This window comes from Jaculus jaculus, chromosome 1, assembly GCF_020740685.1.
Source record: "Jaculus jaculus isolate mJacJac1 chromosome 1, mJacJac1.mat.Y.cur, whole genome shotgun sequence".
Classification (NCBI taxonomy): domain Eukaryota; kingdom Metazoa; phylum Chordata; class Mammalia; order Rodentia; family Dipodidae; genus Jaculus; species Jaculus jaculus.
Genome location: NC_059102.1, coordinates 39,714,825 through 39,729,180, shown reverse-complemented (window position 1 = coordinate 39,729,180; position 14,356 = coordinate 39,714,825). Strand labels below are relative to the sequence as shown.

The 14,356-nt window shown below is 43.9% G+C and overlaps 1 protein-coding gene across 1 annotated transcript; it reads right to left on the bottom strand.

Moving 5' to 3' along the window:
• Positions 1–9,330: 9,330 nt before the first annotated feature.
• Positions 9,331–10,198, bottom strand: Opalin (oligodendrocytic myelin paranodal and inner loop protein). Its single transcript, XM_045141687.1, is given in 2 exon segments — positions 9,331–9,504; positions 10,136–10,198. Coding segments are annotated over 2 exon segments (237 nt in total).
• Positions 10,199–14,356: the final 4,158 nt, after the last annotated feature.

Here is a 14,356-nt window from a genome sequence, read left to right as displayed (position 1 = left end):
CCAGCCCCAGGTCAGAATTTTATCAGTTAAGTGCAGCGATTAGTTCTCAGAACTCAGCCTTCCCCAGTGCCTACTACAGTGGAGGCAAAGCGCCCTCTGGTGGCTAGGAGAAGAACCTGTGGCCGTAAGTACAGTATATACATGATTTTGGCTGATCATGGAAGACCCAGAATGTTGACCAGGTCTTTAGAGAGAGTTTAGGATAACTCCCTTGTTCTACAGATGACAAACCAAGTCCCATAGACAGTAAGTGCCTTCTCCAATGTCACACATCAAGTTAATGGACAAGGTTTTGCTGATTTAGCAGAGACTGTGTACACAGGCTAATATTCCCCGTTCTCCCCCCATTACTAACTACCTAACCTCTCTGAGTCTTGATTTCTTCCTCTGCAGAATAATGGTCCTTAAAGTCTGCATACTTTGAGAAATTAAATTAGGTAATTCTTTACAACGATTTTGAGATAGAAATCTTTTGGATTGGGAAGGAATGGTCAAGGGAAAATTTCTGGGCATTATGGCGAGTCTCAGGCCCTGAAGCCAGAGCAGGAGGTGGTGAGTTTTAGGACAGCATTTTGGCATCTTGGCCCTGGGCCTATTTGGATTAGGCCAGCACCAGCTACACCCCTGAAATTATCAGACTGTGGGTGACAGGTAGCAAAGGCCAGCCAAAGGACTCTAGATCCTCTGGAGTGCAGGAAAAAAATTACCAAGACTTTTGGGTACTCTTTGACCTTCATCTCTTAGAAACCATCATGTGACTTTTCCTGGCAAGATATGAACCAATGATTCCACCCATGGAGCTTGGTGGCCCAGTGAACTTACTGGGGTTACTTGCAGTTACATAGGAAAGGGGCTGCTTACAGGAGTGTGGGTGACTAAAGGCAGCTGTATCTCTGAAGCGCCTGCCCCAATAGAGGAACCACTCCCTGAAGTTTGCTGCACGATTTATAACAGTTCCGCCCAAGAGTCTCCTTACTGGGGAGGAGCCTCAGGAGTTTACAACTGTGAAGATCCTCCAGGAGGAAAGGTCTGTTTGGAGGAGACAGCTGTTCTACAGGAAAAGATGAGCGCTGCTGCAGTGGGTGTCAGATTATTTATTTTAGGGCTGAAGGAATGGCTTAATGGTTAAGGTGTTTGCCTGCAAAGCCAAAGGACCCAGGTTCGATTCCCCAGGACCCATGTTAGCCAGATGCACAAGGTGGCACATGAATCTGGAGTTCATTTGCAGTGGCTGGAGGCCCTGGCTCACCCATTCTCTCTCTCTCTCTCTCTCCCTCTTTATCTCTGTCAAATAAATAAAAATAAAATATTTTTAAGAAAAGATTATTTATTTTAAATATGGCTAAAGTGTTGAGCCCTCTTTCATGTATTTATTGGCTATTTGTTCTCTTTTGAATCTGTTCAATTCATTTGCCTATTTATTGATTGTATTATTCATCCCTCTGCTGTTTCAGTTTTTGAATTCTTGGCATATTCTGGACATTAGTTTCTTGTCTGCTGCCCAAGACTCTCTTTCTTCCTCTCGGCTGTCTCTTCACTTCAGGAATAGCTTCCTCTGTTGCAGAAGCTGGGATAATCCCGCTTGTCCTTTCTTACTGTTAGTCTGTGAGCCACTGGAGTCCTATTCAGGTAGTCCTTGCCTATTCTTATATTTTGAAGTGTCTCCCTGTTCGCCTACAGTTTAAAGTGTCACATCTTACATTCGGTTTTTGATTCACTGAGTTGATTTTTGTTTTGTTTTGTTTTTCAAGGTAGAGTTTCACTCTAGTCCAGGCTGACCTGGAATTCACTATGTAATCTCAGGGTGGCCTCGAACTCACAGCGATCCTCCTACCTCTGCTTCCTGAGTGCTGGGATTAAAGGCGTGCACCACCACACCCAGCTCATTGAATTGATTTTTATGCAAGGAGAGAGGTAGACCTGTAGCTTCATTCTTCTGTGTGGATATCCAGTTTTCCTAGTACCATTTGTTGAAGAGGGAGTCTTGACCTCAGTGTTTGGGTTTTGGTGCCTTTGTTGAGGATCAGTGCTTGTAGCTGCATGGGTTTATTTCTGGGCCTGCTGTTCTATCCGTTGGTCTGCATGCCTGTTTTTGTACCAGTGCTAGGCTGTTTTTATTACTATTGCTTATGTAGTATAATTTAAAGTCAGGTATTATGATACCTATTATATTATAAAACTCATTATTCTTTTCTTATTTTTTTTTTATTTTTAGAGAGAGAGAGAATTAGTGTGTCAGGGCCTCAACCACTGCAATTGAACTCCAGATACTTGTGTCACCTAGTGGGCATGTGCGACCTTGCTCTTGCCTCTCAAAGTGTGTGTCTGGCTTATGTGGGATCTGGAAGGTTGATTTGGAAGGGGGAAATGGAATTATCATGGTTTATTATATCACTTATGGAAACTGGCAATAAAAAGTTTGAATAAAAAAGAAATATAGCTTATTTCCTGGAGTACTGAAGGAGATTGTGGCTTTAAGATGGTGAGATCTGACTGGCACTATATCCTGCAATGCATTTTGTGTTCTACATTTTCCACTACTGAGGCCACACTGTCCTCAATATTCCACCCAAGTCCTGCTGAACTGCCAGGTTTTCCACTCTGGCTGTTTGGCGCTTGGTCCTGGCCAAGCTCACGGTACTGTTGCCCTGACTCCTGTGTGCTCACACGCAGGTTCTGAGCAGTGCTCAGTGCAATACTCATAGGGACCCTCCTCAGACCTCAGACCTGTCCTGTGTCACCCCTTCCTCTCCAGTTCTTTGCCTTGCAGATTACATCCACCTGGGCTTCCAGCTCTGTCTCCTCAGTAGCATAAGCAAAGGCCATGAGCTAGAAATACCAGGGATTCTGAAAAGCAGAGGGGAGTCCCATGTGACAGGAAGGAGCAGGACATCAAAGAAACTGGGGAGAAGCCCTTTCTGGGTGATCTCGGTGTCTGAAGAGTGGATCTGGTACTGAAAGAGGTCCACATCTGAGGGCAGAGAGGAACGTGGAGACATTGGGGGGGGCTTCCCTGTCTCAGGGTGAAGACTCAGATCTTAACCTTGGCCCCGATGCATCATGTCGGGTCAGGTGAAGCAGCAGTGACTGAAAGGATAAAAGTTGCCCTATTTCTGCTGCCCTGTTTTCTAGTTGCTCTGCTAACCTGCCTTTTTAAGCTTCTGTAATATGGCTTGCTTGCTGCTGCACTGAATCACAGAACTGCCATTTTGCAACTGCCTCCATTTTGTAAAAAGTATACCATGAGGACCTGACCTTTTGTACGCCCTACCCAATGCCTAAATTCCAGGAACTCGAGCTGAACAATCAACTCCTAGTTCCTCATAAAGACACAACCAACAATGGTCAACACATATCTGAAGTCCCTAGACACGAGCCCACCCCGTGGGCCCCACCCAGTCAGAAGGACCCACGGCTGAAAAGCCCCTATGACTCTGCATACCTGTGGTTTTAGCCTTTATAAGCTGACCAAACTCGTGGCTAGGGGCTCTTCACCCCTCCTGCGAGAGGAATCTGTGTTGAGCCCCGATGCATCGGATTCAATAAACCTCGTGCGGTTTGCATTGAGAGCGTCCTGCGTGAGTGTTCTTGGGGTCGCGTAGACAGCCCTGAGCGGGGACCCCTCTGGGGAACCCCACATGACTACCCTCTGACTTACCACAGAATCAGTCACATTTATAGTAGAATTCCTTCAACATAGCATGTTGTCATGCAGTCAAAGCTTCCAACTAGAAGAGGAGAATATGGCTAAACTAGTGAGAGGCCTTGTGTTCAGTCTGCAGTGTGTGTGCATATGTACACACACACACACACACACACACACACACACACACACATAATTTCAACTTATTTTAGCCTTGCCAATGTAACTCTGATATATTTCTTTGTCATTACAAATCAACTTTTGTTCTTCAAAGATTTCTATCAATTTCCAAATTATTTCTACATCCTATTGTACAATCCAGTCATCTTGCAAAAGGCTTCCAAGTCTTACTTGTCTAATTTTGGTGTGTTTGTACCTCATAGCTTAGAGTTAATAAGCTCTCCTGGAAGGCAGCCCTTTCTGAATTTTACTGGGAGCCACAGCATGTCTAGGCATGTGATGTCATAACTGTGATCAGAACAGCAATTCCCATCTCTCCTTCTCTGACATCCAGTACTGGAAGGAGAAGAGAGATTCTTCTCACTTTTGAACTCACGAGTGAGTCTGTTTTCTGGCCTTGAGGCTACTGGCAAAGTACCTCAGTGAAAACTTCCCGACATTATCAAGTGGATAGGAGTTTGGTGTTCATTTTGCTGGAGAGGCATTTCCAGAAAAACTCAGTTGTCTTCAGTTTTTTTCTTTATGTCTTGATGCTCTGTTAGGATCTGCCAGGTTGTCAGACATAGGAAGGAACCAGCGTACCTGTGTTACATCAGCTCATGTGTTGAGCAGTAGTTCTTACCAAAATGGTAAGAGTGCAAAGATGATGCATGGAGTCAAGATGTCTACCTTTAATTAGCATTATACTATTGTAGGAATAAATGCCATAAAATACTATATATATATATACATATATATATATATATGTGTGTGTGTGTGTGTGTGTGTGTGTGTGTGTGTGTGTGTATTTCCGAGGTAGGGTTTCACTGTAGTCCGGGCTTACCTAGAATTCACTATGTAGTCTCAGGGTGGCCTTGAACTCATGGCGATCCTCCTACCTCTGCCTCCTGAGTGCATTAAAGGTGTGTGGCACCACACCCGGCCCATAAAATAATTTTTTAAAATATTTTATTTATCTACTTATTTTTGAGAGAGAGAGAGGCAGATAGAGGGAGAGAATGGGCATGCCAGGGCCTCTAGCTACTGCAAACCAACTCCAGACACATACACCACCTTGTGTATCTGGCTTTACATGGGTACTGGTGAATCAAACCTGGGTCCTTAAGGCTTCACAGGCAAGCACCTTAATCACTGAGCCATCTCTCCAGCCCAATAATTTTCATTTCTTAGCAAAATGTAGGAGAAATAACTATCTAGTCACCTGCAAGGTTAGGAGCCAAGGAGGACCATAGAGAGCCAAGGGCTGTGCTGACAGGAGAGGGGAGCAGAATGGGCTTTACTCTGCAAGACTGTGAAAAGCAGAGGCAGATTGTTCAGAATGGTGGTCATAACTTCACGGACAATCTAATCCAAACACTAGATGATTTGTCAAGAAATGGGGCCCAAGCCAGGTGTGGTGGTGCACACCTTTAATCCCAGCACTCATGAGGCAGAGGCAGGAGGATCACCGTGAGTTCAAGGCCACCCTGAGACTACACAGTGAATTCCAGGTCAGCCTGGGCTATAGTGAGACTCTACCTTGAGAAACCAAGAAAAGGAAGAAAGAAAAGAAGGAAGGAAGGAAGGAAGGAAGGAAGGAAGGAAGGAAGGAAGAAAAAGAAAGAAATAAAGAGGGCCTAAACTGATTGTGTGACCAACCCAAGATCACTCAAAACCAGTGAGTTTCTGACTTTGGTCTCAAGCTTTTCCTTTATAACACTGGACTATCCTCCATGCAGGACTGGACAGCTTCCATCACATTCTGGACAGGAAAATACCAAGATTATCTTATCCAAAGCTCAGGGCTGGGCTGGGCATCTCGCTCAGTGATAAGGCACTTGCCTAGCATGTGTGAGGCTCCTGGTTCAATCACCACTACTGCAACACAAACAAAACCCGGGCTAATGTCCTCTGTTTTAATAAAGGGAAAGAAAAGCTATGGATATTTCATAGATTCATAAAAATAACAATTTTACTTTTCACTTTATTCCAAAACAAGTTTTTGTACATATAAGTAAATGATAGAAATGTCAAATTTCATGTGTTTAGTAGAAAAACTGAAATAAATATTCTAAGCAATTGATTATAAATAGAATTAAAATAAATTACATAAAACACAAGTCATAACGTATAGCCTACAAGGTTTAGTGGTGTACGTATGTCAATCCAGTTTCCAGCTGCCCTTGGGGGTTGGAGGGTAAAAGCCACTATTTCCATTTTATCAGTGCAGAGCTGAAGCTCCAGGTGATGGACCATCTGTGGAGGGCTGACACCCATGGGTGTCAAAGCCACACTTCTACTGAGCTCTCAGGAAATCCAAGGCCCTTCCCAACATGGAAGAGAAAAACATCAGCGTCCCTGGGCACTTCTGTTGGAAGATGACCAAATCTGCCTGTCGAGGTGGCTGGACCTAGGAGACTTGGCATAATGTTAAATCCAGGAGGGGCTTTGAAAAGCAGCTGCTACTCTGTGACAGTGGCAGGCTTTCTAGAGCCCTTTCCTTGCGGCTCAGGACAGAGGGCGCATTTCTGAGCAGTCAGAAGCTCCAGGTGAGAAGAAATGGCATTCTGGGACATCAAGGGGGCTCATGGAGGTGATGGACGTTTCTGGAGATGGAGACCTCAGCTCTCCCACTTGGGAAGCTGACTTGCTTAATGGCAGTGTCCATATGTGGGGGAAGAAGGACACTTAGAGGCCATCTTGGGAAAGTGAAGGTGACGGCCTGGCCACCCTGGTTTCCACCACCTCTGGAGTTCCCTTGGATGGCAGGAGGGGACCTGCTCAGTTCTTCCCTTTGCTCTTGTGTTCAACCCTGGGTCCTTTTGACCCCTTTCCTGCCAAACAGTTTCTCATCATGACACTTCAAAGACTTGGGCATTTTCAGGACTTGCTCAAAATGTATAAATACTCATTTCCAATTCTCTTTCAGAGCAAATTATGCCTTCCTTTCCTACTCTGGCACACACACACACACACACACACACACACACACACACACACACACACATGTATCAGGGAAGAATTGCCTTCCTTAGATACTCTCTGGTCACAGACACAAGTTGGCATGATGAATGTGTTATCTTCTAGGTCAAGTGGATGTTAGGGGAACTGGCATGCTAGGAAGGCATTTGTTCAAAGTCACAGAGAAATGAAATGAGTGTTGAAAGTAAAAAGAGGCTATGAGGAAAAGGGTGGAGGCAGAGAGGCCTGGAAGAGGAGGTTCTCAGGTAAGAGAGTAGCCTGCTCTGGAGTAGTTCACACAAGAGAGGATCACCGGTTCTTATGTGCCTGTTATCCCAGGTCCGATGTCGCTCCCTTTCCACTCAGCCTCCGTGGAGAGTCCTCTGCAAGCTAAGGTGGCAGTCCTACCCATGGACTCAAGTCTCTGGTTCTCTCAGAATGATTTCTTGCTTAGATAAAAGAATCTGTACCTTTAGACAGACACAAAGGTCAAAGGTATCTGAGGAGCTGTCATCAAAGCTATCATATGTCTTACTTTAGAAATTAGGCAAAATGCTCATTGCAAAGAAAAGTCGCCTACAGATAAAGTGAATCTCCAATACCTTTTGTATTTGCTACTTTCCCATTGCTGTGACAAAATACCTCACAAAAGCCACTTCAGGAAGGAAGGGTTGATGTTGGCTCACAGTTTGAGGGTACAGTCTGTCATGGTGGAGTTGGCAAGGCAGCAGGAACATGAGGCTGCTGGTCACATTCAGTCTGTTGTCAGGAAGCAGAGAGAGATGAATGCTGGTGCTCAGCTCATTTTCTCCGTCTTATTCAGTCTGGGACCCCAGGCTGTGGAGTAGTGCTGCCCACGTCCAAGGTGGGTCTTCCCTACTCAGTTAAACTTTTCTGGAAACACCCTCAGGTACACACATCCATGGTGATCCTACCATTGCAAATTTCAGCATTCTTGAATGTAACACCACAAGTCTTGATTCTTGGAGTTTAGAACCTGGTCGTGGTAGTTTGAGTGTGGAATGTCCTCATAGATTCATATGTTTTGAATGCTTGGTTTCTAGCAGGCAGCAATTTGGGAGGTGGAGCCTTGCTGGAGGAGGTGTGTTAGTGAGGGATGTTTAGGGGTGTTATACTCAGCTCCTCCTTGCTATAGCTCAGCTCACTCTTGCTTCTTTCTGCCAGCTACTGTGGCAAGAAGTGATTCCCAGCCTCTGCTCTACCATCCTTTCCTTTGCTGTGATGATTCAAGACTGTAATCCAAAATAAATCCTTTCTTTTCGGTGGGGTGTTTTGTCCCAGCAACACTAAGGTAACTACAACACTAGCTTTTGCTGGCTGACATAAGAATAGACAGCATTGAGATTTGATGTCACTTGACTGCTAATGACACTTTTAATTATCTTTGGAGGTCAATAATTTAGATTGCAGGTCATGGAGTAGAAAGTTTAGAATAAATGGTTCCTTGGTGACTTTATGACTATGGCTAACAAGGGCTGGTAATCAGATGCTCAGCAGAATGGGAAGAGGTAGGAAGAAGGGGTAAGAAAAAGGGGCTGATATTTTTAGGGCCGACTATGTAGCAAACAATTCCCTTTATTATTTTTTTTAATATAATGTCTCCAATAACTACAGAGAACAAGCAATATTGCCCCCTCCTCTTTATAAAACCAAACATGGGCATGGAGAGGTTAAGCGCATTCTCCAAGGCACATGGCTGCTCAGTGGCAGGCCTGGCTCAGGTGTCTGTACCCTCTCCACTGCCCTATGGCGTGAGCCACCCATGTGCTCAGGAAATGTGCGACTCCACAGGACCCTTGCCCCGACAGGTTCGGAAATGAGAAATGGCTTCCTTCACACAGCTTACATAAGTTTAATTTATATATTAATTTGGACCAAACTGACCTTAGCCAATACTTCCAGAGAAACTAGGACTCATCACTATTTCTTTTGTTTTTTAATATTTTTTGTTTGTTTTTATTTATTTGTTTGAGAGCAACAGACAGAGAGAAAAAGGCAGAGATAGAGAGAATGAGCGCGCCAGGGCCTCCAGCCACTGCAAACGAACTCCAGACACGTGCGCCCCCCCTTGTGCATCTGGCTAACGTGGGACCTGGGGAATCGAGCCTTGAACTGGGGTCCTTAGGCTTCACAGGCAAGTGCTCAACCGCTAAGCCATCTCTCCAGCCCTCATCACTATTTCTTGAGAAAAGGGTTGTGAGGGAAAATAAATAAATAAAGATGAGAAAACAAAACACTGAGAAACCAAGCCTCTTTCCCAAAATCACAGAGAAAAAAAAAAAAAACAAATTCCTGCTGGGGTCGGGTGCAGTAGGCCTCCATCGGAGCACACAGCAAACTCAGCAGATGCTGCCTCTGTGCTGAGGATTCACAAGGTCTGAGGGGTGAGTGAGCCTTACCCGAGCTGTCCCCTAAAGACACACGGCAACCTAGATGCGTTTCAGCTCTACGAAGCTAAGAAGCAGCTGGGCTCCTCTCCTTCCCAAGGACAAGTCCACGGGTCTTCAGCCTGTTCCAACTCCAGGTCTGCTGCTGGCTGAGCCGCCTCACTCCAGGCTCAGCCTGGGTATAAGCCACCACAAGCCTCTCCTCTCTCTTTCTTCCGGAGGACGGAAAATGTCACGTGGGGGTTCCTCGCTTCTCGCTACAGTCTTCACATAGATGTGGGCTTCTTGCGCATCCATTGTACTCATCTCACGTGGGGGTGATCTCCTAGGATTCTTGAGAACACAGGATTTTTTTGAATACAGTAAAGACTTCTACTTCTGGCCTAGATGGAGTAAAAGTAACCATATTGACCCTCCCACCTGAAACAACCCCAAATCAGATAAAACATTAGAAACAGTAATTTCAGGATAATGGGCATCACATGAGGAAAGACTTGGTGGCACACGCCTTCAATCCCAGCACTTAGGAAGTAGAGATAGGAGAAGCACTGTGAGTTCAAGGTCAGGTTGGGACTACAGAGTGAGCTCCAGGTGAGCCCGGGCTAGAGTGAAACCCTACCACACACACACACACACACACACACAAAGCTGGGAGTGGCGGTGCACGCCTTTAATCCCAGCACACAGGAGGCAGAGGTAGGAGGATTGCTGTGAGTTCGAGGCCACCCTGAGACTCCATAGTGACTTCCAGGTCAGCATGGGCTAAAACCAAAAAAAAAAAAAAAAAAAAAGAAGGAGAGAGAGAGGCAAGCAAGTGCCTTTTACACTTTAACAGCTGAGCCTCTTTCCTACCCACCAATGTCTCTCTCTCTCTCTCATAAATGAACAATTTTTAAAACAATGAAACCTTTGATTAGTTCTATATGAATTATATCTAAAGACTGCAGTAGTCAAAAGTTCTTACCTCAGATATCTTGGGATTGTCATAGATTTCTGAAATTTCACATGGTATTTCACTTTCCTACATTTGTTAAAAATAAAAATAAACAGAATAAACAGTGAAAAGTTATTGTAGTTGACCATGAATAAAATGAAACCAAACAAGCCGGGCGTGGTGGCGCATGTCTTTAATCCCAGCACTCGAGGGACAGAGGTAGGAGGATTGCTGTGAGTTTGAGGCCACCCTGAGACTCCATAGTGAATTCCAGGTCAGCCTGGACTAGACTGAAACCTTACCTCCAAAAAAAGAAAAAATTAAAAAAAAAAAAAGAAACCAAACAACCATGAGAGGTATAATTATTCAAGACTAATACAGTTTTGGCACTGTGGAGAACTGTGTGGGACCACAGGTAAAATGATTGGCCATGAGTCAAGTATTGAGTTCGCTGTACTAGGCTTTCTACTTTGGCATATGTTTAAAATTAATTTTAAGTAGTTTTAGTTAGCAGTGGTCAAGATGGATCTTAAAATGTTAATGGAAAATTCTGGAAAAAAATATAAATGTCTGTTCTGAGTAGCATGATAAAATTTTGAGCATCCTATATCCCACTGAGAGGAGGATCACCCCTTGTCCAGTGTGTCTACCTTACACATGCTGCCAGCCCATGGTAGTGCAGACCATATTCACATTCATTGTTCTATTTAAAATGTTCTACTTTATTAGTTACAAATATTAATCCACCACTGTGCCTACCTTATAAATGTTATCATAGGTATATGTGCATAGTGACAAACAGGACATATAGGGTTCAATGCTATCCCTAGTACCAGACGTTTATTAGACAGTCTTGGCATGTGTCCTTTGTGAATTGGTGGGCAGGATGCTATATCTGTAATAACCATGTTGTGTTGGGGTGTAGCTTAGTGGTAGAGCACTTGCCTAGAACATGTGGAAGACCCTGGCATTGATCCCCCGTGGCACAAAATATAAGACTAAGCAAAATGTATATTATGTTCTTTTAGACCAATTCCACAGTTCTAACATCAGAAATCCCAATTTAATTGGTTTGGTGATTGGTATATTTTAGCATTTTACATTATTTAAAAAAAAAACACTGAAGGGCTGGAGAGATTGCTCAGTGGTTAAAGGTGCTTGCCTGAAAAATATGTTGGCTCAGGTCAATTCCTTTGTACCTACCTAAAGCCAGACAAAGTGGTGCATGTGTCTGAAGTTTGTTGGCAGTGCCAGGTTTCCCTGATATGCTCTTATGCTCTCTCTCTTTCTTCCTCAAATAAATAAATAAATATACTTTTAAAAAACACTGAAGAAAAAAAAATAAAAATAAAACACTGAAGGATGAGAAATGATTGCCTAAGTAAATAAAGCCACCATAACCCACAGTCCTACTTAATGATTTTAAAGCTCTCAGCTTGTATGCACATCTACACGTGATGTAAAGATAGTCACCACTCCTGGTCTCATGTTGTCCCCATAATTTTCCTACCTCTTAAGCTAGTGCTTTTGTTTATTTGTAGGGCTTTGTTCCTGTCTGGGGCTGGGGCTGGGCTGGGGCTTGATCCCAGGTCCTCACACGAGCTAGGTAAGAGCTTCATCACTAAGCTACATCCTCATTCCAGGAAGGTAGTTTTTTCTGATATCTGTTTTTGAGTTGAATTAATCAAGGCACTGTTAAATCACCTGCCCAGGATCATATAAGTCATAAAGTAGCAGAGTCAGGGTTAGAACCCTGGCTTCTGAGCTCCCTGTTAACACTTATCAACATGCAAACAACCATGAACATTCATAAGTAGCAAGTGAGATTAGAACCCAGAGTCTCTTTGACACAGGTGTGTCACACCAAGGAACATTGTTGAATATATGGGTCTAGGTGCCTTTGATTTCTGAGAATGCTTCCCACAGTAATCTTGCATGGGTTCTAGGAAGAAGTATATTCTCTTGTAAATTGTACAGGGTAAGGTGATGGCCTGAACATGCCTCTACCATGGATACTTCATGACTGCCTTCTCTCCTCTCCTTCCTCACACTGTCATCACCCTTCTTTCGTGACACTTGTATCCTCTTCTCTCCCTCTAAGTAGGTAACATACCTATCTCTAAGTAGGTAACATACCCACTGTGGCGACATATGTTTGTATGACATCAAGCATCTCTCTCCACTGCTACTTTCTACCATCCCTCTTGCCAGAGATTTCCTTAAGTGACTTGAGAGTTATATGCAAATCAACTCTGCCTGAATACCCAGCTCATGAAAAGTTTTAGCCTAGAAACTTTCACCACCTTGTTCTCAGGAAACAGCACAGGTTCTGAATTGATACTCTTAGTCCCAAAGCTAGTGCACTGAAATACTGATCCCAGCCCCACATCTGGACCTGGTAAGCAATCATCACCTCCATGGGCTCACTGCTGTTCCGTCTTCGCTGAATCAATGTCAACAGCAAGGCCACCAGCAGGGCTGTGGCCACCAGGGATGGGATGCCTGCAGCTAATCCAATAGAGGGCCCACAGTCCTGGTACAGAGAGGAAAGAGCAAGAGTCAGGGGAAGCCCAGATCCTGCAAGAAAAATCCAATGATTAAAAATTTAAAAAAAAAAATTCAGGGCTAGAGAGCTGGCTTAGTGGGTAAGACATTTGCCTACGAAGCCAAAGGACCCAGGTTTGATTCCCCAGAACCCAGGTAAGCCAGATGAACAAGGGGCATATGCATCTGGAGTTCATTTGCAGTGTCTGGAGGCCCTGGCATGCCCATTCTCTCTCTCTCTCCTTGCAAAGAAATAAATAAAATTTTAAAAATTTAATGATTAAAAAATAAAACAAAAAAACCTGAATGGTCTCTAAATGTCATATACAAAAATAATGAGTAATGAAAGACTGCCAAAAAATACTTTGTAACACATATGACAAATGACCTGCTTTCATGGGACCTAATTTACATAGTTTAAATCCATTGTAACAGTGCTAATCTAACAGACATGGACTACTGTTTGAACAGGCATTCCTGGGAACAGAAGCACAAATGTCTCCTCAATATATTAAAAAGTATAATTCAGAGCAATGATTAGATGCCATGTTCACCTACAACCTGACAATAACTCAAAGCTTTTATTACGTCCCCAAACATTAGATGTAACTGTTAAAAATGTATTTGTACTACATCCATTTGTAGTTACCTTCTCATTTCTGGGACAAAGCATCTGACCAAAACAGCTGATGAAAGGAAAACCTTTTATTCTGGCTTACAGTCTCAAGGGGAAGCTTCATGATGACAAGGGAAAGCATGGCATGAGCAGAGGCTGGACATCACCTGCCACAGCAGGTAGAAAACAGCAGCAGGAGAGCAAGCTGAGCTCTGGCAAGGGCAGGCTAGCTGTAACACTGCCAAGCCTGCCCCCACCAACACACCTCCTCCAGCAAGGCTCCAAATCCCAAATTGCCATTAGCTGGGGACCAAACATTCAGAATACATTAGTTTATGAGGGATACCTAACTCAAACTACCACAATGCATCAACTAATCTCCCAATGTCAACTTTGATCTAAATTGAAATCGTCATGCTTGTAGCTACCTAAGTTTTCAGATTTGCAGAATTTTCTAGAACAAAACCCACAGCATCCCTCAAAATGTGTAACTCTTCTATAATTCTGAGTCTCTGGCGGGGTGTGTTTTTATGACAGAATAAAAGTGTATGTCAGGGCTGGAGCGGTAGCTTAGTGGTTAAACGCTTGCCTGTGAAGCCCAAGGACCCCAGTTCAAGGCTCGATTCCCCAGGACCCATGTTAGCCAGATGCACAGGGAAGCGTACACATCTGGAGTTTGTTTGCAGTGGCTGGTGGCCCTGGCGCGCCCATTCTCTCTCTCTCTCTCTCTCTCTCTCTCTCTCTCTCTCTCTCTCTGCCTCTTTCTCTCTGTCTGTTGCTCTCAAATAAATAAATAAAAATAAACAAAAAAAAATTTTAAAAGTGTATGTCATAAAGCACTTTCTCAAAAGTCATTGATGACTTTTTTCCATGATGACCTTTCACCCTCAGATCAGGAAACAGAATACTCCCTTTGCCTCCCATCTGTGACCACTAGCCTGGACTCCCAACACTGAGCATGGGTTTGGTCTGGTTTTCAACATCATACAGATAGATATAAATATAAGGTGTGGACTCTCCTATATCTGGCTTCTTCTGCTCAACACTGAATCCATCGGTGATTTTGTATGTTCTATCTCACTTTTTAAAAT